Source organism: Muscardinus avellanarius, assembly GCF_963383645.1.
Source record: "Muscardinus avellanarius genome assembly, chromosome: 7".
In the NCBI taxonomy this organism is placed as follows: domain Eukaryota; kingdom Metazoa; phylum Chordata; class Mammalia; order Rodentia; family Gliridae; genus Muscardinus; species Muscardinus avellanarius.
This window is the reverse complement of record NC_137793.1, coordinates 59,981,664-60,004,118: the sequence shown is the minus strand read 5'-3', so window position 1 is coordinate 60,004,118 and position 22,455 is coordinate 59,981,664. Positions and strand designations below refer to the sequence as shown.

The window sequence follows — 22,455 nt, the reverse complement described above, 5'->3', positions numbered from 1 at the left end:
CGGATGCAGTGGTACATTCCTGTAATCCCAGTACTTGGAAGACTGAGACATAAGGATCTCAAGTTAAAGTCAGCCTCAGTAACTTAGTGAGTCCCCTACACACACACACAATTTAATGAGACCCTATTTCAAAATTAAAAATTGGAAGCTGTGTGTGGTGGTGCATACCTCTAATTCCAGTACTTGGGAGGTTGAGACAGGATGATTGCAGGTTCATGGCCAGCCTCAGCTACTTAATGAGGCCCTCCACAGCTTAGTGAGTTCATGTTTCAAAATAAAGAGTAAGCCAGGCATGGTGGTTCATGCTTGTAATCCGAGCATTTGGGAGGCTGAGACAGGAGGATTGCAGTTCGCAGATAGTCTTAGCTACTTAATGAGGCCCTTTGCAACGCAGTGAGACCCTGTTTCAAAATAAAGAATAAAAAATAAATACGGCTGGGAGTGTAGCTCGGAGGTAGAATGCTCCTGGGTTCCATCCACAATACCGCCAAAAAATCAAATAAAATATAGGGCTGGGGGCATAGCTGGAAGATAGAATATCCCTGGGTTCAATTCCAAGTACAAGAAAGAAAAAAAAAAAAAAGAAAGGAAGAAAGGAAGGGAGTAAGGAAAGAAAGAAGGAAGAAAGAAAAAAGGGAGGTAGGAAGAAAGGGAGGGAGGGAGAAACCAAGTTGCCATGCCAGTCAGCACTTATGGGTGGAGGAGTCTTTTACTTGTAAGGAGAACTAAAATTAAGATGGTTCTTTTATCAGTTTAGTATATTGATAATTAAGCCGCTTCTGTTCTAAGCATTGATGATGAGATTGGCAACCCCTCTATGTCAGTCCCAGTTCTCATTGGGAGTTTCAGTGGTAACTGTTAGCTCAGTATAATGATTACTATCATTATATGATATTGGTGCTGTGGATTTAACCCAGGGAGTTTCTACTTCTGAGCTACAACCCAGCCATACTTAATTTTTCATTTTGAAACAGGTTCTCACTAAATTGCAGAAGGTCTCTCTAAATCACTGCGGCTAGCCTCAAACCTGCAATCCTCCTGCATCAGCCTCCCAAGTACTGGCATCACAGGTATGCGCCCCAATGCCTGGCCCAGTGTAATTGTTAATAATGCCCCTTGTCACTCTCAAATGCCTACTGGTTTCAACAGTGCATGTTTTGGTGACTAGTGTGTTAAGGATCTCAGACCCCTAGGTCTGCTGGCTGTCCCTGTACTCTAGCTCCAGGTCTGGTTTGGGCATGGCTGCTCAGTGAAGAAATCCATCAGTAGCATCACCTCCAACTGGCAAAGCCATTAAGCACCGTTCTCAGCCAGACATGGTGGCTCTAGTACTTGGGAGGCTGAGACAGGAGATCACAGGTTCAAGGCCAGCTTAAGCAACTTAGTGAGGCCCTGTTTCAAAACAAAAAATAAAATGGGCTGGGAGTATATCTCAGAGGCAGAATGCCCATGGGTTCAGTCCCCAGTACTTAAAAAAATAAAAAGAGCCATTCTCGTGCAAACACTCTAACATATCTGAAGAGCATTTGCCTCCTTGTATGAGTTGCGGATTCTCCAGTTTCTCAGAAAGGCTGCTCCCTCCTCTCGATGGCAAGGGTGGAGGTACATCCAGTCCTCAGGCAGTCATTGCCCACTCCCTGGGTGTCAGGTGCTGAGCTGGGCTTGGGGCAGAGCAAGAGAAAGATGTCAGTGGAATTTCAGTGGAAGAGTGGCAAGAGGCGTCCCTGTAAGGTGTCATAGGGAAGGACAGTTAATTCAGGAGAAAGAGGCAAGAGAAGGACTTTGAGCTAGGCCCTAAGGAAATAGTATACATTGTGCAGAGGGACTGGATGGGTGGGCAGGGCATTTCAGGGAGAGGAAGAAACATGTGCCATGCTCCTTAGCCAGAAAATACATCCTGTGATAGAGGAGGCAAGAAAGTAGCCTCGTCTGACGATCCATTTGTCGCAATGTACTAGTTTGGAACCAAGTGTGAGACAAGACCTTGGACCGCGTCCAGAGGGTGTTGTTGTGAGAAATACCAGAAGGGACCTTGTTTCACATTTAGCACGGACCCCCGATGGTTCCCCTCGAGTGAGGTGTGGGTGTATTTTCATTCGGGAGTTTTACACTACAACATTACCACATGCATTGACCAGTTTCGATACCGGCTTTCCTTATGTTGCTTTATAATTAGAACCAGTGAATCGAAGTTCCGCAGCGGTACAGAGACTGGTAGTGGTAGCTTTATGGAATTGTTTATTTTTAGTTTGGCAAAGGCTAGGCGGTAAATATCTCAATTAGTAAACTGAAGCAGCATGGATGAGAAATGCCCACAAGGAGATCAGGAGTTAGAAATAACTAAGTCTCTTAATTGAAGGGAACCTCCTCTATCACTTCCTCCTGTTGAGAGTTCCGGGACACAGCTGTGTGTGTGTGTGTGTGTGTGTGTGTGTGTGTGTGTGTGTGTGTGTGTGTGTCTCAGAGGTGCAGTGTCATGGGTGCTGCAGCACTCAGCCCTGGGCTCTCTAGGAGCCACTGCCGCTGGGCGCTGACCCCGGGGACATGTCACTGTTCTTCAAGGACAGGAGGGGAGTTGTCCCTGACCACAGAAGCTTTTTATTTTGCACATGTTTTTCAATGTGACCTAAGATGAAATGCTGAGGGAAGTTGTTCATTTTCACATTTATATTTATATTCACATTATAGGCCTAACGTGTGAAGACATGTAATGAAAACATGCATGCGGCACTGCAGAATCGCTTATTGGCCTCTAGACAGGCTTCTGCATTATACTTGAGATTTCATTCTTTTAAGTTTTGGAGGAAAACCAGAAGTAATCTACAAAACTTAGTTTTAAGAATTTTGGTTTTGAGCCAGGTGTGGTATGATCCTAGTAATTGGGAGGCTGAGACAGAAGGATCACGGGTTCAAAGCCAGCCTCAGCAAATTTGCAAGACCCTCAACAAATTATTGAGAAACCCTGTTTCAAAATAAAAAATAAAATAGATATAATGGTACACACCTGTAATCCTAGTACTTGGGAGGTTAAGACAGGAGGATAGCAAGTATAAAGCTAGCCTCAGCAACTTAGCTCAGCCCTCAGTATCTTAATGACACCTTGTTTCAAAATAAAAAATAAAAAGGGCTGGGAGTGTAGCTCAGAGTAGGAATGCCCCTGGGTTCAATCCTCAGTACCATATACACACTAAATACATAAGTGCATAAATTAATGATTAAATAAACTAATAAATGTTTTAAAGAATTAAGTACTTTTAGGGAATATTGACTGTTCAGACAATGAAAGAAGAATTGGTAGAACAGTGAGAAAGTTACAGCAGAGAAGAGCTGCTTATTTAAAGTGACAAAGTACCTTCCTGACAGTGCTCAGTCGGACGTGGGTGTGTCTCTCACCGTCTGCAAGGCCCTTTGGATTTCCCCCTTCTGGGAACAAGAGGCCTGCAGAAAGGTTGTCCGCTCCTTATGCGTGATAATTGTCTACCTCCCAGCTTTCTGGGTCTGTGGGGAAAGAGATGGTTGTCTGTGCGTCTGCGGATTCCATTCTGTTCGTCTCTTCTCTTTTGCAGAGTGGAAAAAGACAGCATCCAGCAGAGGTGTAGCAATGAAGCCAAGGCCCAAGCCCTTCAGGCCCAGCAAAGAGAGCGGGCGCTGACGCAGAAGATGGAGCAAATGGAGACCCAGCATGACCAGACCGGTGGGTGGTGGAGATTAGAGCCTGGGCTCGGCTCACAGCCGCCCACGGCTCACCGCGAGATGACATCAGGAACACCTGTAACCTTTGGCTGGCCGAAGGGAGCAGATGCTAACTACACCGGAGATTCCGAATTACATATTAGTTAGCGTTTAAAAGAGAAAATGGAAAGTATTGCCCACTGTCTGTTGATTTCAGAGTGCTGCTCTCACATCTGTTGCACCATCTGGATTATGAGTTTATTTACCTGTGTTCAAGAAACGTAAAGCTGAGAGAGACCACAACAAAGTAGAAAAACAAAGGGCTTGCTTTTGGCTGCGTTTTCAGGCACACATGTTATATAAAGAAAATAGCATCAGAGGCTCTGCGGGAAGCGCTGGGAGCTTACAGCTAGCGCCTCCTGAATAGCGCTGAACAGTTCCCACAGTACACACATTATAGCTCCTCTAAAAGCCTAATGAGTTTGCTTCCGCATCCAAACTGGAGAAAAGCTTTAGCCATTAATCGGTTCTTAATTCACTGTCGCAGCTGGATGTAATTCAGTAGCTCCAAATTGATATGTTCCTTTATTTAATCTTTGCAGCTTGAACATTTTTAGCATTTGTATGATTTCCCCACCCCCTTCCAATCTAGAGCGATGTTTAATCCTTTGAATTCTTCAAGTTCTCACAACTGCTGTTAAAATTCACCAATACGAGGCTTTGACCACAGCTGGCAGCTTGGCTAAAAATCGCCATCTTTCATCACGTTGGCGCCGTTCTGCAGGCTGAGTTGGCCAGTCACTCTTTACCTTTAATTTGAAAGTAAAATGCACTTTGAAATAGGCAGTTTGGTTTGTTCAGTCGGAGCATTACGGAGTTCCTTTCACTTTTCAGTTGTGTGTTCACAGACAGTGCTAGTCAAAACACAACAGTGCCCATCATCATGATGCCACACCACACACCCTGTGCTGCTCACACTAGAGAAACCAAGGTTTAATTGATCCCATCTCTTCCAGAAAGATGGTGCTTAATTTCAGTGCCTTGATTGATTTTGCTTGGTATGCTACATGCCTTTTTTGCCAATTGTTAGCTCAAATTGAAAAAGAGTAAAGGGCTTATTAAAACTTACACATAGAGGTGATATTCACAGGACTTACTGTGATTCAGATTCAACGACATGGTAAAACATTTCTCCCTATTTTTTTCCTGCCCCGCAGGTGAAAACCCTCAGACATGGACTGTCTTCACTCTGTAAGGGTGTTGTAGAAAGGCACATGTTAGGACAACACAGGCCTCCCTCACACTTTCAGCATGATCACCTCCACAGCACTCGTCTGGTGTTCAGATCCAGGGGCTCTTCTCACTGAAACGTCCGGGGAGACCACAGGCTGTGCCGCCAAGCCTGCGATGCACAGGCGGGATCTGTGTGCTAGGGAGAGCTTTTTTATTTTTTATTTATTCATTTTGTACTGGGGATTGAACCCAGAGGTGCTTTACCACCTCCATGACACTCGCCCAGCCTTTTTCATTTTTTATTTCAAAACAGGCTCTCACTATGTTCAAGGCTGGCCTTCAACCTATGAATCTCCTCTTTCAGCCTCCCAAAATACTGGTGTGCACCTCTGCACCTGGCCAGGAACTTTTAACTGTTAAAACCATCTTAAGAACACTTCCCTCTGCTTTGTGCATGTGCGTGTGCGCACACACACACACACACACACACACACACACACACTCATTCCCCCTTTAATTTCTTGGACCAGATTTTCATCCAAGTACTTACAGTTGGCAATAAGATCAAAATTTTGAGGAAAATCATGTATTTCACCTATACAATGAGAGGAGCATTTACAAGATTCCCAGGGAAAGGGGTGATAGTGAACTACATGTACAAAGATAAAAATAAAACATGAATCACAGTGTACAAGAGAAGTCTTCAGTGATTTTCATTTTGAATTATCTGGTTGTGAGAATTTTTGACACTGTTTATGGTAAAATTGTCAAAATAAAAATATAATATCATATTACAAAGATATAAGCATCTATAACTCTGCTTGAGGTATTTGACAATTTATGAACGTGCTAAAATGTTACACCAAGCTGATATGATAAAAATGCTACTGGTGTATAATTTTATTATGGAAATAAATGTCTCGCAAGATTCAGTGTCTTGACAGATGACAGGTCCTTTAACTTAGGACATTGAGAATGTTCTAGTAGCTTCTAGGAAATGCGCAATAATCTAAAGCACTTTCCACTCTGCGTATGGAAGCCCTACAGAGCTACAGCATAAACATCTTATATTGGTGGGGTTTATTATTATTTCCAGAAAATGAACAGTATTCATTGCTGACCTCCCAGAATACATTTCTGACAAAGTTAAAAGAAGAGTGCTGTACATTAGCCAAGAAACTGGAACAAATCTCTCAGAAAAGCAGGTAGGTGACATTTTGCGGTACTTTCAGAGCACAGCTTATTGGTACTGTCATTTTTCCTTAACAAATAGCATTTTCATTATGTTACAATCTAATATTAAAATTAGTTATCTGTTGATAAATTTCTGTGAAAACATTTTCTCCATATGGATATTTTCTGTGTGTGAATATATGGGGGGGCACTGGGGATTGAACCCAAGTTTTCTCTGCCACTGAGCTACATCCCCAGCCCTTTTTATGTTCTTATGTTGAAACTGGGTCTTGCTAATGTAAATGTGCATTGGCCTTGAACCTGTGATCCTCCTGTCTTAGCCTCCCAAGTGCTGGGATCACAGACATGCGCCATTATGCCCAGCTTGTTACTTGTCTAATGTTGAGATTCGAAGACTATGAAATTCAGAAAACAAAATCAAAACAGCAATTGTTTTAATAAAGGATGATGATAAATCAAGCAGTTTTGAAATCTTTTGTTGATATCAATGATAATTTTTCATCTATTATTATAGTCCTGCATGGACACAAAAAAACTATCTTTAGGTCAAGATAATTAGGGAAATTGAAGAGACAAAGGTACTTGATGTACATTAATATTCACAACCACCAGAGACAGGAATTAGTATCTTCTTTTACAGATAAGGAAGCCAAACTTGTTTAAATAAATGGCAAGTAAGAAAGCTAGACTTCTTTTTTTTTTTTTTTTTTTTTTGGTGGTACTGGGGTTCCTGGAAGCCCTTCTACCTCTGGGCTACACTCCCAGACCTATTTTTATATTTTTTATTTGGAAACAGGGTCTCCTAAGCCAGCGCGCGCGGCTGGCTTTGAACCTGCGCGATCCTCCTGTCTCTGCCTCCCAAGAGCGGGGATTACAAGCGTGCGCCACCACGCCCGGCGCAGAAAGCTAGACTTCTAACTCGGTGTTTCTGGTTCCAAAGTCTGTAGTCTTCTTTACAATAATCACAATATTTTTCATCTACTACTAAAGAAAATTCAGGTCAGTGGGCTTGGTGGCACACACCTGTAATCCCACCTATGCAAGCTCTCTTATGCTCAGGCGTTTGAGGCCAGCCTGGGCAACTTAGGGAGACAAAAGAAAAAATAAAGAGAGGGAGAGAGGGAGGGAGGACAGAGGGAAAGAGGGAAGGAAAGGAAGGATGAAGGGAGGGAGGCGGGAAGGCATGGGGAGGGAGGACCAAAGGGAAAGAAGGAAGGCAGGCAGGAAAAGGCAGCCACAGTAGTAATGACAGGAAGGTCAGGAGGGACAGATTAGCCTTTGACTTCCCCTGGGAAAGGAGCGTGTGTGGCCTGTATTGGTTAACGTGCTCCATGGGCCCCCGGGCCCTGTTCATCCCTCTCTAGGCTAACAGCGTCACCTGTGTATATCCAGTGACCTTGAACCCAGCACCTCTCCAGCTCCACTGCTTCTTCCAGCTCCTGACCTGAACATGTTTCTTTGTATCTCACACATAGATGCCACCCCATGCACAATGAATGAATGAATGAATGAATGAGTGGGTGGATGGGTGGATCAATGAATGAATGAAACACATAGGTGTGCTGCTCCTCCCACATCCTCAACTTACTTCTGATGCCATCTTTCTCCTTGATGTAGTGTGTGGTACAGAGCACTTCAGAATTCAGAAAGAACTTGGTTTATGTTTTGGTTTGTCACTAACTTTGCGTATGTTGTCTGATCTCCCCAAACCTCAGTTTCTCCATCTGTAGAAACATCTATAGATTTTGCCATGCTGCAAAGCCCAGTGCGGTGGTACACGCCTGTAATGCCAGTACTTGGAAGGCTGATCACAGGTTAGATGCCAGCCTAGGGACTAAGCAAGACCTTCAGCCACTGAGCGAAACCCTGTTTCAAAATAAAAATAAAATAGGCCTGGGGGTGTAGCTGGGAGGTAAAACGCCCCTGGATTCAGTTTCTCTACCACATGTGCACACGCACAGACACACAACCACACTGTAGGACTGTGTAAAGATCCTGACAATACGCAGAATGGCATTTAAACGGCATTCCTCAGTGTCCAGAGGAGACTGGTTGTAGGACTTCTGTGGATAACAGTCTGGGCATGCAGAGTGTTCATACAAGTCACACACATTCTCCTTTAGACTTTACTTTTTTTTTTTTTTTTTTTTTTTGCGGATCTGGGGATGGAACCCAGAGGCATTTGACCTCCGAGCTACACCCCCTGCCCAAATTTTTTTCTTTATTTTGAAACAGGGTCTCACTAAATTGAGGAGGGCCTCACTAAGTAGCTGAGGCTGTCTGTGAACCATGATCCTCCAGTCTCAGCCTCCCGAATGCTGGGATTACAAGCGTGCGCCACCACGCCCGGCTTAGACTTTCCTTTTTGTGTTTTGTTTTTTGCAGGGCTGGGGATGAAGCCTAGGGTCCCGCACTAAGCAAGCTCTTCAGCACTGAGCCACATCCCCAGCCCTCCCCTGTGTGCTTTGAATCATCTCCACATCACCTGTAACACCTGATACAATGCAAGTGCTGTCTCAATGGTTGTCATACTGTTTTGCTCATATAATTTTGACAAGAAACGGGAATTGGCATGTTCAGTACAGACTGTGTGTGTGTGTGTGTGTGTGTGTGTGTGTGTGTGTGTGTGTTACTGAGGACTGAACCCAGAGGCATTCTACCTCTGAGCTATACCTCCAGCCCACTTTATTTTATTTTATTTTGAAACCGGGTCTTGCTAACTTTCTGAGGGTCTCACTAAAATGCTAAAGGTGGCCTCAAAACTGTAGTCCTCCTGTCCCAGCCTCTCAAATACTGTAAAACTAGTGTTTTGATCTGTGGTTGGTTAAAGGCAAGGATGCAGAAGCCACAGACAAGCGAGGAGCCTGTGGAAAGCAGGTAGGACAGTGTGTCCACAGTCATACACAGCAGCTGCTGCCCACCGCGGCTGGTAGTGTCAGTCACGCTTTCTCCAGCTCCTCTTCTCAGCCAGAAGGTCTGAGTGTTTTTTTTTGTTTGTTTGTTTATTTGTTTGTTTTCCACTGGGATCATTCTCCCTCCAAGCTATACGCCCAGCCATTTTATTTTTTATTTTGAACCAGGGCCTCACTCACTAAGTTGCTGAGTTTGGCCGTGAACCTGTGATCCTCGGCTCCAAGTGCTTTATCTGACAAGTCAAATGAAACCCTTTTTAAGGGCAAAGTAGCGTCAAGAGAATGTGGATCAGGCTGTCTTGTAGGTTATGCTCCAGCACATATCTTGAAAAATTTGATCAGTACCTCCTGTAACTTTATGAGTTAATTCAAAACTAAGGTCTAGGACATAGTAAAGACTCAATAAATTGCTATTTATAGTATATTAAACTTTTTTTTTGCAGGGCTAAGGATTGAACCCAGGAGTACTTCAATTACACAACTCATTCAGGCCAATAGGGAAAAAAACCTTTTTTTTTTTTTTTAAACAGGGTCTCACTAAGTTGCTGAGGTTGACTATAAAATTGCAACTCTCCTATCTCAGCCTCCCAAGTACTGGGATTACAGGCTTGTGCCACCCTGGCTAGTCAGACCAAATTTAACATTCTATTTTGGTGTTACCTTCTGCTTTGAAACCACCTATAAAATTTGAAGGGCTCAGAGTATTTCTTTTAAAATAAAAATCATAAACAGAATAAATACCATAGAAGCCCTCAGGACTGTGTTCTGTGCACTCTATCCCAATCCTTTGTAATAAATAATTTCCACAGTGCTTAAAGTAAGGAAAAGCTTGGGTTTCTAAACCTTAGTTTCCTTGCAGAAACTCAGTCTCCAAGGTAAATATCTAATTTATATGGTGATTTGGGTCCATATTTTCCTGAGAGAAGCATGGAAATTTTTTTCTAAAAGCAGGTATATATATTCTGTATGGATCATGAATTGAAGACACCGCTCTTTTTGCCCTTCTTTTCTTATTTTTAACATCTAAGAACACTGAGCACATTCCATGCGTGCTTGCCATGGGCTCTGCAAACAGGACTTGTAGATCTCAAGTCCCAATTTAGAACCAAACAATGAGTGCCAATCCTGTGCATGTTTAGTGCTTATCTTTGACCATCAGGCAAGAAGATTAATTCCATTTTGCTTTTAATTGGCACCAGGCAGATTGAGTTTAGTTGACGCTCACATCAACTTGGGCTTCCCCTTCCTTTTGTGCGCCCCAGTGTTCAGAGTTTTGTGCAGTTAGGAGCTTGCTTCTGAGGGAGTAAATGGACACATTTAATAATCTTTGGTATAACTGTAACCTTTATTTGTTCTATGTGTTCTTGTATGGGTGTATTGTCATTATCTCTCATAGTGAGGTTTAAAGTGAAGCACACCGCACACAGCACCTAGTGTGTTTCCTCTGCATCCCACCTGCTCCCCCTCCTCCCTCCCCGTACGCGTAGTGAGATTGGTGGTGTTACCTGCATGTATGGACGCAGCATTATTTGACCTGTTTCCTTCCTCAAGCCTCTTTACCCCTCCCCGAGTCCCTCCCCTAACCCCTCCCACTATTCCACCCCTTTCTTATCTGAAGTCCCTTTTGTTTCCTATTTTCTGTCTAGCTTCCATGAACAAGAGAAAACATAAAACCCTTCACTTCTGAGGCTGACTAATCTTGCTTAGTCTGCAAGTGGCATGATTTTGTTCTTTGTGGTTGTGATCTTTATCAAAGTCAGAGGCTTGTCCTCCTCCCCAGGTGTTTGGGTGAATCTTCAGTAAAATGCTGATAGTAGGATTTGCAGAGCAATTTAAACCTGGCCTGGCATAGCTCAGGAGGCGGCGAGGCTGGGAGCAGCCTGCAGCCTTGTGCTGAGGTCAGGCGTGTGCTAGGCTCAGCCTCTCCTCTTGCAGGCTGCCAGGGACAGGACAGGGCAGGAACCGCCTCATCTGCCTGATTTTGCTTTTCTTCCATCTTTTCTGTCATTGTCACTTTCTGGGTTGCTAGGCGTATGGATTAATGTCTAACGCTGCCCATTGTGTATTTGTGATTTGCGTTTTGTAATTAAGAGGAACAATGGGAGTCCATGGGGTCTCGTTATATATAATGGTTGGTTTAATTTGTTTCACTTCTATCTTGTTAATTGTAAATTGATCATTAAGATTTGAATTCTAATCTGTCACCAGGGTTGGGAGGACTGAGACTAGAGCAATGATCCTGGTTTTAATCACTGATGATGAGAAACAAATTTTATAATTCTGGTACATATTGCAGTTCATATATTTTAACACTGTATTTTATGGTGTTATAAATATTGTTAAATGACTTTTAGGGTAGTTTTACTGTGTGGACTATAATGTATAAATTATATTACTGTTTTGGCAGCAGTAGCTATCCAACTGTGTGAGTTTAATTGAAGTAAAGAACACACACCCGGTCGAACTATTTTTTCCCCTTGAATGTTCAGATGATGTTAGGTTGGGATACTACAAATATTATATTCTGTAAAAGAAGACTAATTGGCCTTCCACTAATTGTTACTAAAAGTAAAACCAGAATTTAAGAGAATAAAAAATTAAGATGTCTTATTTTCCCTTTTAGGGCATTTATCATTACAATCTGATTTATAATAGCAAAATATTTTATATTCCATGTAAATGCAACTGTACAGCATACATTTTATACAAAAATTCAGTTCAGACTTCTGTAAAGCCAGAAAGTAACTAAATTTTCTATGAAAATAGATTAGAGTCAATTATCCTTCTATATGAGACTGGGTTATCATGCTACAAATGTACCTCAAAATGGACATAGGAACTTCCAAGTTTAACTCTTTGAGCTTTGCAAACTCCCAGTTCTATGACCATGTTGTGAACTGTTCAACATATAAAAGATGGTATGCTTCCACAGAGTCCACATTTGTATTGAACAATGGAAGTTAGTAGGCAAATTATTATAAGTAAGAAACCCAAAAATATGCAATGCATAAAAAAGATTTTACAGTAACACATATTATAGTAATGTGTACTTTATAAATAACATTTGTATTTCTCTGATCATGTAAGATATCCTCAATGTAAGAATTTTGGAAATACAAAGAAGAATTAAGGAAAAGCATCCCTATGTCGTTAGCATGCAGAGAGAACTGTTATTACCTTCCTTTCAGTCACTCTCCATGAGTGTAAATGTGTTACTTTTACGTGTGTTCATGTTGTGCTTGGGATTATGATATATGTATGCCTTGGCATTTGCTTTGTACTTAAGATCTCATAAATGAACATTTTTCCCACATCAGTAAATACTCTGGAAACAAAATCTTATCAGTTCATTTGTATGCATAGTAATTCATTAGATATTTAAGATGTTTCCAATTTTAACTATTATTAATAATCTGACAATAATTTTGTACATAAATCTGATTTTTTTGTGGTACTGGGGTTCCTGGAAGCCCTTCTACCTCTGGGCTACACTCCCAGACCTATTTTATACTTTTTTTTTTTGGAAACAGGGTCTCTTAAGCCAGCACAGCTGTCTTCGAACCTGTGCAATCCTCCTGTCTCCGCCTCCCAAGCATGGGGATTACAAGTGTGCGCCACCACGCCCGGCTAAATCTGAATTAAAAAAAAATTATTGGTACATTGTATTCATACATAATAATGGGGTAAAAAAAAAAAACTTGTGTAGACATACATGCACACATCACCCAGCCAGCCCCCACCCAGTCCTCACCCCATTTCCTCCCCATCCCTCCCTCCCATGCTTGGCTTAGTGGTTGACTATGGTATGAATAAGTACATTGTGTGCTTTAGAGAGTTTCTTTCCTTACCCCTCCCATCCCCTCAGTTAGGTTGCCTTATTTGCTCCTCTATAGGATTTTCTTTTTCATCTACAGTTTCTCCTATGACCCATTTCTCCTTAGCTTTTGCATATTAGGGAAAGCATCTGATTTCTTATTTTTTGTGACTGACTAATCTCACTTAGCATAATGTCCTCCAGTTCTATCCATTTCCCTGTAAATGCTACAATTGTGTTTCTTTTTATGGCTGAGTAAAATTCCATTGTGTACATAGCCCACAGTTTTGTAATCCATTCATCTGTTGATGGACATCTTGGCTGGTTCCATAGTTTGGCTATGGTGAATTGTGCAGCTATGAACATAGATACACATGCATTAGTTTGGTAGTTTGGCTTCCTATATTTTGGGTAGATACCCAGAAGTGGTATTGCTGGATCAAATGGTAAATTTGTTCCCATCTTTCTGAGGATTCTCCATAATGTTTTCCAAAGTGGTTGCATTAATTTGCAATCCCACTAGCAATGTTTTAGAGTTCCCGCTTCTCCACATCCTCACCAGCATTTGTTGTTGTTTGTGTTTTGAATGGTTGCCATTCTAGTTGGAGTTAGGTGAAATCTCAGAGTAGTTTTGATTTCCATCTCTCTGATTGCCAGTGATATTGAGCATTTTTTCATGCATTTATTGGCCATTTGAATCTCTTCTTTTGTGAAGTGTCTATTTAGTTCACTTGCCCATTTTTTGATTGGATTATTTGGTTTTTGTGTGTGTTGAGTTTCTTGAGTTCTCTGTATATTCTAGATATTAGTCCTCTGAGGAGTAGGTAGCAAAAATCTTCTCCCATTATGTTGGCTCTCGATTGAGGTTCTTGACAGTTTCCTTTGCTGTACAGAAGCTCTTCAATTTCATGGAAAGAAATTCAGAAAACACTTCCACTCAAGATCTCCCACACACAAAAAAAAATTAAATACTTAGGAATAAACTTAACCAAGGAGGTAAAAGATCACTACAAGGAAAATTATAAAACATTGAAAAAGAAATCAAAGAAAATCTTAGAAGATGGAAAGCTCTGCCATATTCATAGACAGGCAGAATAAATATCATTAAAATGGCCATCCTTCTAAAAGTGATCTATAGATTCAACACAATGCCCATTAAATTACCAATATCATGCCAGGTGTGGTGGCACACGCTCGGAATCCCTGCGCATGGGAGGCAGAGACAGGAGGATCGTGTAGGTTTGAAGCCAGCCACGCTGGCTTAAGAGACCCTGTTTCCAAATAAAAAAGTATAAAATAGGTGTCTGGGAGTGTAGCCCAGAGGTAGAAGGGCTTCCAGGAACCCCAGTACCACACACACACACACACACAAATAAATAAATAAAAATACCAAGATCATTCCTCACAGACAGAGAAAAATCAGTCCTTAAATTTATTTGGAACAACAAAAAGCCCAGAATAGTCAACGTAGTTCTCAGCAACAAAACCATGCAGGAGGAATCACAATACCTGACTTTAAACTATACTACAAAACTATTGTAATAAAAACAGCATGGTACTAGCATAAAAATAGGATACATGACCAATGGGCAGAATAGAAGACCCAGAAGAAAGTCCACACACTTTTAGCCAATTGATTTTTGACAAAGGGGCCAAAAACATACACTGAAAAAAAGACAGCCTATTCAACAAATGGTGTTGGCAAAACTGGTTAACCATATGCAGAAAATTGGAAATTAATCCCACCTTCTCACCCTGAACAAGAGTCAATTCAAGATGGATCAAAGACTTGGAAATTATTATACCAGAGACCTTGAGGCTCCTTTAAAAGGGCATAGGTCCAACACTGCAACACACAAGCACAGATAAAACTGTTTCAACAAGACCCCAAAGGCACAACAAACTAAAAGGCAAATCAAGGTTTGGGATTGCATAAATCTGAATATTTGGTGATTCCTTTAGTAGAGATGCCTAAAAGGGATTCTAGTCTAAAGGCTATAAATCCTTTTAAGGCTATTAATTTCATATTATTTGCTTAAATATTACACTAAATTCTGCTCAGTATATGTATACCCAACATCAGCATGTGACATAACGTGAGAGATTTAAACTGGGTGTGGTGCTGCATGTTTGTAATCCCAGGATTTGGGAGCCTGAGACAGGAGGATCGCACAGGTTCAAAGCCAGCCTCAGCTACTGAGTGAGGCCCTTTGCAACTCAATGAGACCCTGTTTCAAAATAAAGAATAAAAAATAGGGCTGGGGGTGTCACTCAGAGGTAGAATATCCCTGGGTTCCAGCCCCAGTACAACAACAACAACAAAAAAAGTGAGAGATTAAAAAAAAACACATCAGATGTTACATTACACATTGAGTAGACCTCTCTACTCCCTTAGAGTTGTGTGTGGCCTGGCTGTTTACCATTTGAATAACCTTAGACAAACATTAAACTTCATATTTACTTCACAGAGAAAAGTAAATGAATAATTACTTCCTAGATTCATTAAGATCGTCAAAGTCAATCATACATTCTACTATTTGTTATGGAGTAGGCATGCAATAGATATTTGACATGCTGGACGTGCTGGTGTACTCTGGGAGGCTAAGGGAGGAGGATCACAGCTCCAAAGCAAATCTCATCAACTTAGCATGATCCTCAGCCATTTAACAAGACTCTGTTTCAAAATAAAAAACAAAAACAACAACAACAAAAAAAAAAGATTGTGGGTGTAGCTTGGCAGGAAAATGCCCCTGAACTGAATCCCCAGCACCAAAAAAAAAAAAAAAAAACCAATTGCCATACTATGAGAACGGTCTCTTGCTCCCCATCATATAAGTGCTATGTTCAACCTCCCATGAACAGGGTTCTGGTTTAAGTTTCTAAATATACTGGATTGTAGAACAAGATTTTTTTTCTTTTCCTAGAAACAATACGACAATAAATATTCTTATGCAAACATGATTATTATTATATATTTTTGGTGTTACTAGGGGTGAAACCCAGGCACTTTTCTACCTCTGAACTATACTTTCCAGACCTATTTTTACATTTTATTTAGAAACAGGGTCTCAGTAAGTTGCTGAGAGCCTCACTCAGTAGCTGAGGCTGGCTTCGAACCTGTGTGATCCTCCTGTCTCCGCCTCCCAAGCGCTGGGATTACAACATGCGCCACCACTCCCGGCTGATTATTTCAAATATATAAATATATAGTTTTTATTTGTAAACATTTTATATTGTATGGTGTGTGTGTGTGTGTGTGTGTGTGTGTGTGTGTGTGTGTGTGTATGCGCGTGCATGTGCTTACGCACGGTACTAAGGATTAAAGCCTAGGCCATTCTTCCTCTGAGCTAAACCCCCAGCTTGTTTTTTGGGGGTTTTGTTTTGTTTTGTTTTGTTTTGTTTGCAGTACTGGGAATGAAACCAAGGGGCATTCTACCTCTGAGCTACACCCCTAGCCCTATTTTTTATTCTTTATTTTGAAACTGGGTCTCATTGAGTTGCAAGAGGCCTCACTAAGTAGCTGAGGTTGGCTGTGAACTGCGATCCTCTGGTCTCAGCCTCCCAAATGCTGGGATTACAAGCATGTACCACCACATCCAGCTCCTATTTTTTATTCTTTATTTGGAAATAGGGACTCACTAGGTTGCTGAGTGTGGCCACAAATCTGCTATCCTCCTGTGTCAGCTTCCCAAGTACTGGGATTACAAGCCTGTACCACCACCCCCGGCTTATTTTTTTAATTATTATTATTATGTTTTTTGCAGGTCTGGTGATGGAACCCAGGGGCATTCAACCTCCAATCTACACCCCCTACCCTATTTTTTATTCTTTATTTTGAAACTGAGTCTCACTGAGTTGCAGAGGGCCTCACTAAGTAGCTGAGGTTGTCCGCAAACCACGATCCTCTAGATCTCAGCCTCCCAAAAGCTGGGATTACAAGTGTGTGCCATATGCCCAGCTTAGTTATTATTTTTTTAAAGTACCTTTTTTCTTAGAAAGTGCCTGAGACTAGATCAGTGTTCCTTTTTTTTTCTTCTTCTTCTTCGTAGTTCTAGGGATGGAATCCAAATGGATTCTACCAAGCTACATCCCTAGCTTTATTTTATTTCTTTTTCTTTTTTTTTTTTTTGGAAACAGAATCTCACTAAGTTGCAGAGTCCTCACTAAGTTGCTGAGGCTGGCCACGTACCTGTGATCCTTCTGTTTCAATCTCCCAACTATTAGGATTACAGGGTGTGCATTACTATGCTAGGCTAATACTGTCATTTTCTATAAAGCTATATCTTCTGATATTTCAATATTGCAATAAGTCAGGAGAAACTTTCTCAACTAATGGTGCAAGAGTTGGTAGTACAAACACATCTAGACATGTAGAAATCGACAATATTAGCCCAGCATAGAACTGTGAAGAAGAAAAAAAAGGAACGTTGATCTAGTCTCAGGTACTTGCTAAGAAAAAAGGTTCCTTTCTCTCTCTCTCTCTCTCTCTCTCTCTCTCTCTCCTCTCTCTCTCTCTCTCTCTCTCTCTCTCTCTCTCTCTCTCTCTCTCCTTTTTAGCTGACATGAGCAGAGCAGCTCCTCTCTCTCTCTCTCTCTCTCTCCCTCCCTCCCTCCCTCCCTCTCTCTCTTTCTCTCTCTCTCTCTCTCTCTTTCTCTCTCTTTCTCTCTCTTTCTCGTGGTGGTGGCCCTGGGGATTGAGTCCAAGAGTATTCTACCTCTGAGCTGTACACCCATCCCTATTTTATTTTTCATTTTGAAACAAGGTCTCACTAAGTTGTTGAGGCTGAGCTTGAAACTGTGATCCTCCTGTCTGAGCCGCCCGAGTATTGAGATTACAGGTGCAGATTGTCTCTTACACCCTGTGCCCATATTGTAACTGGAGCCTTCTGGTTTAATCTTTTTAGAGGGGAAGCCCCTAGGTCTGTGTGGAGGAATCAGTCCCCTGGCTGTGAGGAATGGAGATGGAATTGTAAACTGGAGTTTCAGCCCTATGTTCCACCTCTGTCTTCCAGAGAAACTTTGATCTTCATCACTGCAATAAGTCAGGAGAAACTTTCTTAACTAATGGAACAAGAGTTGGTGGTACAAACACATCTAGACATGTGAAGGGAATTACCAGAAGAAATAGCTTTATAGAAATTGACAGTATTAGCCCAGCATAGTGGTGCACACCTTGTAATCCCAATAGTTGGGAGGCTGAAACAGGAGGATCTCAGGTCCCAGACAGCCAACCTAAACAATCTATTGAAATCCTCAGCAACCCAGTCAACCTAGTAAGATGCTGTTTCAAAATCAAAAATAAAATAAAAAGGATTGGGGTTGGCATTAGAGATAGAATGATCCTGGGTTCAGTTCCTAGTGCCAAAAAACAACAATAACATTTGTCACTGCCTAGCTTGATGGGAGGGAAGGGGCAGGCGACCCACAGAGGATGATATTGCTATCTGTCATTATTAGGCCTTTTAGAACTTATATTAATCAGTGTTCTCCAGAAAAAAAACAAAACCAAGAGTATGTATATTGCTCTATCAGCTAATAAATCAATCTATATCTATATCCATCTAGATCTAGATAGATAGAAATAGACAGACTGATTGTAAGAAATTGGCCACTGCAACTGTGGCAGCTAGATAAACCCAAATTCTTCAGGGCAGGCAGGCAGGCTGGAGAGCCAAGGAAGAGATGGGGTCAAGTCTAAAGGCTTTAGACACTATGGAGAATAATCTGCTTTTCTTAGAGTCCAATGATTTAAATTATAATCTCATCCACAAAACACCTTCACAGAGATATTCATAATAACATTTGGCTAAGGTATCTAGGCATCGTGGCCCAGCCAAGTTGACACATAAAATTAACCATCACAAAACTATTTGATTTTTTTAACCATATGCCATTAAATTGGCTGTATCAACTAAAAGATACTCTGTTATAGAATTTAGGTGTGGGATAGCTTGTTGAACAGCTTGGTGGCTGGCCTATAGTAAGTACTCAGTAAATATTTGTTCAATGAGTACTAGTCTTTTTAAAAGGAGAGTAGATCATTCTCTCTCTGTCGTGTGCCTTAGAGAGGCCATTTTATTGGCGTAAGCCGTAATTCTAACACTTGAGTCCCTACAATCCATACATTCCTTTACTATGCATTTTGAAATTTCTGAACTATTTACATAAAATAATTTTTATTTTAGTTATATTAAAGTATGGTGTTTAAGCCAGGTGTGATGGGTGGCACACACCTATAATCCTGGTATTGTGAAGATGTTTTTTCTTTTTCTAATATTTATGTGGATCATATTGGAAATGTCATACATTCACACAGTGCTTGGTGCCCACCCCCGCTTCTCATTTCCCCCCCTCTCAACAATGAGTGTCCAGGTTGACCATGCTACATTCAAACTTATACACATATTCGAATGGAGCTCCTCCATTAATCGACCTTATCCTTCTTTCTCTCCTACTCTTCCTTTCTAGCTTTGCTGAGGTTTCCCCTCCATTGCTGGAGTCCCTCTGGTATCCCTAATACTCCCTAGTTTGGGCATATTAGAGAAAACACATGTCCTTTCTCTTTCTGTGCTTGGCTGATCTCACTGAACATAATGTTCTCCAAGTCTTTCCATCTTCAGCCGGGCGTGGGCGTGGTGGCGCACGCTTGTAATCCCTGCACTTGGGAGGCTGAGGCAGGAGGATCGCGCAGGTTTGAAGCCAGCCTCAGCTACTTGGTGAGGCTTTCAGCAACTTAGTGAGACCCTGTTTCCAAATAAAGTATAAAATAGGTCTGGCAGTATAGCCCAGAGGTAGAAAGGCCCCTGGGTTCCACCCCAGTACCACCAAAAAAAAAAAACAAAAAACTTTCCATCTTCTTGCAGATGACATGATATAATCCTAGTATTTGAGGAACAGAGACAAAGAGGATTACAGGTTTGAGGCTAGCCTCAGTAATTTATCAAGACTCTGTTTCAAAAAGAAAAACAAAAAGGGCCAGAGGTGTAACTCAGAGGTAAAGTACCCCTGGGTTCAATCCCCAGTACTCCCCATCCCCTCCAAAAATTCATGGAGTTTAAGATAATGTTCACGGCTATAAAATAAAAAATATGCTCTAGTGATGAGAACCTTTCACATCTATTGTTTATGTGTTTCCTTCTCTCTAGATCTGAAATAGCTCAGCTCAGTCAAGAAAAAAGGCATACGTATGACAAACTGGAAAAGCTACAGAGGAGAAACAATGAGTTAGAGGAGCAGTGTGTCCAGCACGGGAGAGTGCACGAGACAATGAAGCGCAGGTAATGTGTGTGTGGTCACAGCCAGCTGCCATGCAAGTGTGATTCACAGCAGAGGGCTTGTGGAAAAGGCAGGACTTGTGAGCATTACACTACACAAGGGATATGTTCAAAATTCCATTCCTTGCTGGGCGTGGTGGCGCACGCTTGTAATCCCCGCACTTGGGAGGCTGAGACAGGAGGATCACACAGATTCGAAGCCAGCCTCAGCTACTGAGTGAGGCTCTCAGCAATTTAGCGAGACCCTGTTTCCAAGTAAAATAGAAAATAGGTCTGGGAATATAGCCCAGAGGTAGAAAGCCCCTGGGTTCCACCCCCCAGTACCACCAAAAAAAAAAAAAAAAAAATCCCATACCTGCATGTACTTATGGCTCCTCAGTTTAGATGGTTCTTATATGCAGAAGAGAGAGCACATTTTCTTTTTACTATTCCCTAATGATTTAGAATTTAATATAGGGTAGTGAAGGAAAAGCATCCACCTTTGTGGTATAAGTTGCAGTATTGTAATAATGAGGAATTTTAAAACACTTCTTTTAGAAATTCAGTTTTATATGCTTTTTGTAAAGAACCTGTAGCAGTTCTAAAGACGTTAGATATTTTATCAGAGGCTGCATTGATAGAATTACTAGAGTCAGGGTTTGCCTTTGAACCCTTTGCTTCTTTCTAGTGGTGTTACTTTGAGCAAGTACTCAGTGTCTCTGAATGTCTCGTTTTCATCCCTGTACTGGTGATAAGGAATGCCCGCTTTGAGCTTAGCATGGTGGTGCATACCTGTAATCCCAGTCTTGGAAGGCTGAGATGAAGGAAGGAAAAAAGCAAGGAAGACCTTTACTGTTTAAAAGGGTCCTAAAAAACAAAAACAAAACAAACAGGCATTGCCTTTAAGTTTTTACTGTAGACCTTTTATTTTATCCTGTTACTAATGGGAAGAAATAAACATATGTGAAAAAAAAATAACAGAGGAGAATAACACAATCAGATTTGAATTTTAGCGATAGCCCAGAGCAGCGCCAGAGTGCTCGCCCATGCCCAGCAAGGGAGCTGTTGGCACTGACAAGTGGCAGCAGTGATGGCCTGGGCCAGTGTGATAATAAGGCTGAAGAGAAGCAAGTAGGTAGAATTATATAGGAGGTAAACCCCACAGGACTTGATCACCCATTAGTGTTGATACAGAAGTGGAGCGTGTCAAAGATCATACCCATTTTTCTAGCACAAGCAATGGTTGTGTAGTGATGCTGCTTACTGAGAACTAGAGAACGCTCCAGATAAGCAGGTCTGTGGTGGAGATCACCTGGGTTTGGTCAGGTGTTAAATTTTGGCCATGTTCAAATCAGTGTTCAAATGTATTATGGGTTAGATCTAGGCTCTCCCCCACAAAAGCTCTTGTGTCTGCAGTACAACAAGATTCAGAGGTGGGGCATGGCTAGAAGAGATGGGTCACGGAGAGGATGGCCTTGGCCACTTCCTGTCTCTCTCTGCCTCCAGCCACCAGCAGCTTTCCTCTCCCATACCCTGTTGCCATCATGATGCCAGCCTTGGAGCCAGCTGACTATGGACTGGACCTCTGAAACCATGAGCCAAAATGAACTTTTCTCCTCTGAGTTGTTCTTGTCAGGAATTTTGGCTACAGTGACAAAAAGCTGAGTAATAGAAAATGCTTTGTTCAAATGCATAAGTTGAATAAGGTGGGTGTAAAGAACTGGACTCAGAAGACAGATCTGGACTTGAGAAAAAATTTCCTTTGGCATATAAATTTTGGGGTTAAAAGAGGTCACAAAAAAAGAAACAGAGTAAGAAGGAAGGAGGATTTACTGATCTTAAAGGTGAGGTGAACACTGACAGAAGAGATGGAGACAAAGCATCAAGGAAGGTTTGGCTGCAGGGTGTGGCCTAGAAAGCTCCTGCATCGGGAATGCAGAAATGTCCAGAGGTGAAATAATTAAATCAGTAGAAAAACCCACTGATGAGTGAATGTATGGTGATCACTGTGGACAGGCAGGGTTTGCCCAGAGGAGGTATGTCACTGGACGTGTGGCCTTGGGAACTCTGTCCCTGGTCCCTTCCTCTCTGCTTCCTGGTTGCCATGAGCTAAGCAGCCTTCCTGTGATGGGAAAGAGCAGCTGAGCAGCCCTGCCACTGTGCTGCTTCTGCCTTGGAGCCGGCGGACCATACACCGAACCTCCAAAAACATGAGCCAAAGAAACCTTTCCTCCTCTAAGTTACTATTATCAGGTGTTTTGGTCAGAGCAGTGAAAAAGCTTAACTGAAACACCAAACAACCTGAGAAATAAGTAGAGACGGAAAGAGCCCACGAATGCCCAAGGGTGGCAATGCCTCAGGAGAGAAGTTATCTCCC

General features: G+C 41.8%; 1 protein-coding gene across 1 annotated transcript in view; it reads left to right on the top strand.

The window, feature by feature from the left end:
• Nucleotides 1–22,455, top strand: part of SDCCAG8 (SHH signaling and ciliogenesis regulator SDCCAG8) — a gene marked incomplete at both ends in the record, with an annotated part of 250,021 nt that overhangs the window by 159,766 nt on the left and 67,800 nt on the right. Inside the window, 3 exons of the mRNA XM_080698322.1 lie at nucleotides 3,567–3,694; nucleotides 6,002–6,110; nucleotides 19,971–20,102. Of these exons, the coding sequence (XP_080554448.1) occupies nucleotides 3,567–3,694; nucleotides 6,002–6,110; nucleotides 19,971–20,102 (369 nt within the window). The remainder of the gene's footprint in view (nucleotides 1–3,566; nucleotides 3,695–6,001; nucleotides 6,111–19,970; nucleotides 20,103–22,455) is intronic.